The sequence below is a fragment of the Octopus sinensis genome, unplaced genomic scaffold (assembly GCF_006345805.1).
Source record: "Octopus sinensis unplaced genomic scaffold, ASM634580v1 Contig00258, whole genome shotgun sequence".
NCBI lineage: Eukaryota > Metazoa > Mollusca > Cephalopoda > Octopoda > Octopodidae > Octopus > Octopus sinensis.
In genome coordinates, this window is record NW_021823794.1 from 1 (window position 1) to 2,272 (window position 2,272).

Sequence of the window (2,272 nt, forward strand, 5' to 3'; positions counted from 1 at the left end):
AAAATGCCATTTTTACTAAGGAAATTCCATTGCTCGCCAAATTCTCTTACTCGCCACGTATAGATTACATGGAATCTATTGGAGTTTGCCTTAATGATGAGATAATTTGTCGAAAGCAACTGAAATTGCTGCGTTTTTAAACGGTCTCTTCGAATTTAAAGCCAGTAAAGGATGGCTTGAAAAGTTCAAAAAAGGCACAATGTAAAACTAAGAAGTTTTCATGGTGAATTGGGATATACTGCGGATGAGTTCAAAGACCAAATCGAAGACTTTAAAAAAATTATCTCTTCTAAAATAAATGAATATGGTTCAGAAAATGTTTATAATGCCGACGAAACCGGCGTAATTTACAAGACCATTCCATCAAAAAGTGTCTGCAGGAAACGCCGACCAGGACAAAATTACTTAAAGATAGGTTTAACATTTTTAGCCAATTTTCAGTTTTCATTAATGCTTTGCGCAAATATGACTGGATCCGATAAAAGAACCCTTTGATGAGTTCGGGCAGTTTAAGAAACCAAGGTGTTTTAAAAACTTGAACGTTGATGAATATTTACAATACCGGAATTCTTCAAAGGCTTGGATGAACATGGAAATATTTAACGAATGGTTGTTATAATTGGACCAAGACTCTCAAACAAAAACAAAAAAAGATACTTTTGGTTGTAGACCATTGTCCTTCGCATAGAATAACAATCGAATTAAGTATGATAGAAGTTTTATATTTACCAAAAAACACGACTACTGTGCTTCAACCGATGGATCAAGGAATCATTAGATCATTCAAATCTCATTTCAACAAATTTAAATTTAAACATATAATTGAACAAATAAACTACGGTAACGCAACTATTGAATGCTATAAAAAATTAACCCTGAAAGATGCAGTCTTATTTTCTTATCTAGCCTGGAAAGATGTGTCAGTGGATACAATATCAAAATGTTTTCACCACGCCAAATGGGAAAACAGAATTGAAGAACCTATTATGGGAGACCATAAAATAAAAAATTTCGAACAAATTATAGAAAAATTAATGATCACAGATCCCATAAAAGAGGAGGAGTTTATAGACTTTACGTACTCTGAAAATGACGAACTTCATGAATTGTTCAAAACAACAAACTATGAAAATAACGATGAAAATGCAATTTTAGACAGTTCAATTACTGAAGATTGTGAAAGAAACAACTGTATTACACATCGAGATGCGATAAAATGTTTGTTTCGACCTCAAAAAATATTTTTCACATGACGATAATTTTGATGTGATATGCTAGAAAGTATATTAAAAATGCAAAAAAATATAGAGAAAAGATCATACAAAAAAACTATAAATGATTACTTTACTTAAAATTTTGGTTTTTTAAATAAATGTTTCGGCTATTTATTTAAATGTTTAGATAGTTAAAAATTATAGAAATTTTTTGTTGATAGAAAAATAGGATATTGATTATTTCTCTTACTCGCCAAATTCTCTTAGTCGCCAATTTTGGCTTGGTCCAAAAATGACGAGCAATAGAGGGAAGACTGTATTATGATTATAAAATGCAATAATTTGTCCTTTCAGGAAATCTGAAAGGTGACTCGTCTTTGACTATACATTTTTAGCTTCTTTTCAACGACTTTTAGATCTAAAAAGTTTTTTGATTAATTGTCAATTTTAAAATTAACGTTTCTGTGATGATTGGATCGTTAAAATCTCTTCTAAACAACATATTGATATTGTTTACTGCTCCTACAAAAACATCATTACTCAGAAAGTCGACGATGCACTTCGAAATAATTTGGCAAAATTTCCTTTTGTTAATTTCGGATTCTGAAAATCATATGAAATCAGGTAAACTTTTATGCTTATATTTTAGCTGTAAAATACTTAAAAATCTTTACACCAAATTATTCCATGTCAGATGTGCCGTTCATCTATTATACAATGCTGTGAGAAATAAGAGACTCTAACTGGAATTGATTCAATGATAGCTACTGTACAAGCTGCAACTATCAGGAACAATAGAAGAAAATTAATATTCAAAGACAGAAACATCATTTCATTTCGTGTGCATTTGACAAGATGGGGTTCCTGGCATAAGTACGCTACATACTATTTAGAAAATCTGATCGGAATGATTTTGTTGAGTCACTCGCTGTATTTGGTCCAGTGTATGAAAGATCTGTTTTGTTATGGAGGACGTGGTCAACGTTGAGTATAAGGATATTCTGCAAGTGCGGACAAGTCACTTTGATGTGATTATTAGGTTAGTATTGTAGAGAAGA

General features: G+C 31.4%; 1 protein-coding gene across 1 annotated transcript; it reads left to right on the forward strand.

The window, feature by feature from the left end:
• Positions 1–707: 707 nt before the first annotated feature.
• On the forward strand, positions 708–1,253 carry LOC115226875. The gene has a single exon (XM_029797864.1). The coding sequence runs from the start codon at positions 708–710 to the stop codon at positions 1,251–1,253; it is 546 nt and encodes a 181-aa protein (XP_029653724.1).
• Positions 1,254–2,272: the final 1,019 nt, after the last annotated feature.

Bases quoted from the DNA above. Each gene is read 5' to 3' on its own strand.
- LOC115226875 (XM_029797864.1), top strand. From the start codon at position 708: ATGATAGAAGTTTTATATTTACCAAAAAACACGACTACTGTGCTTCAA.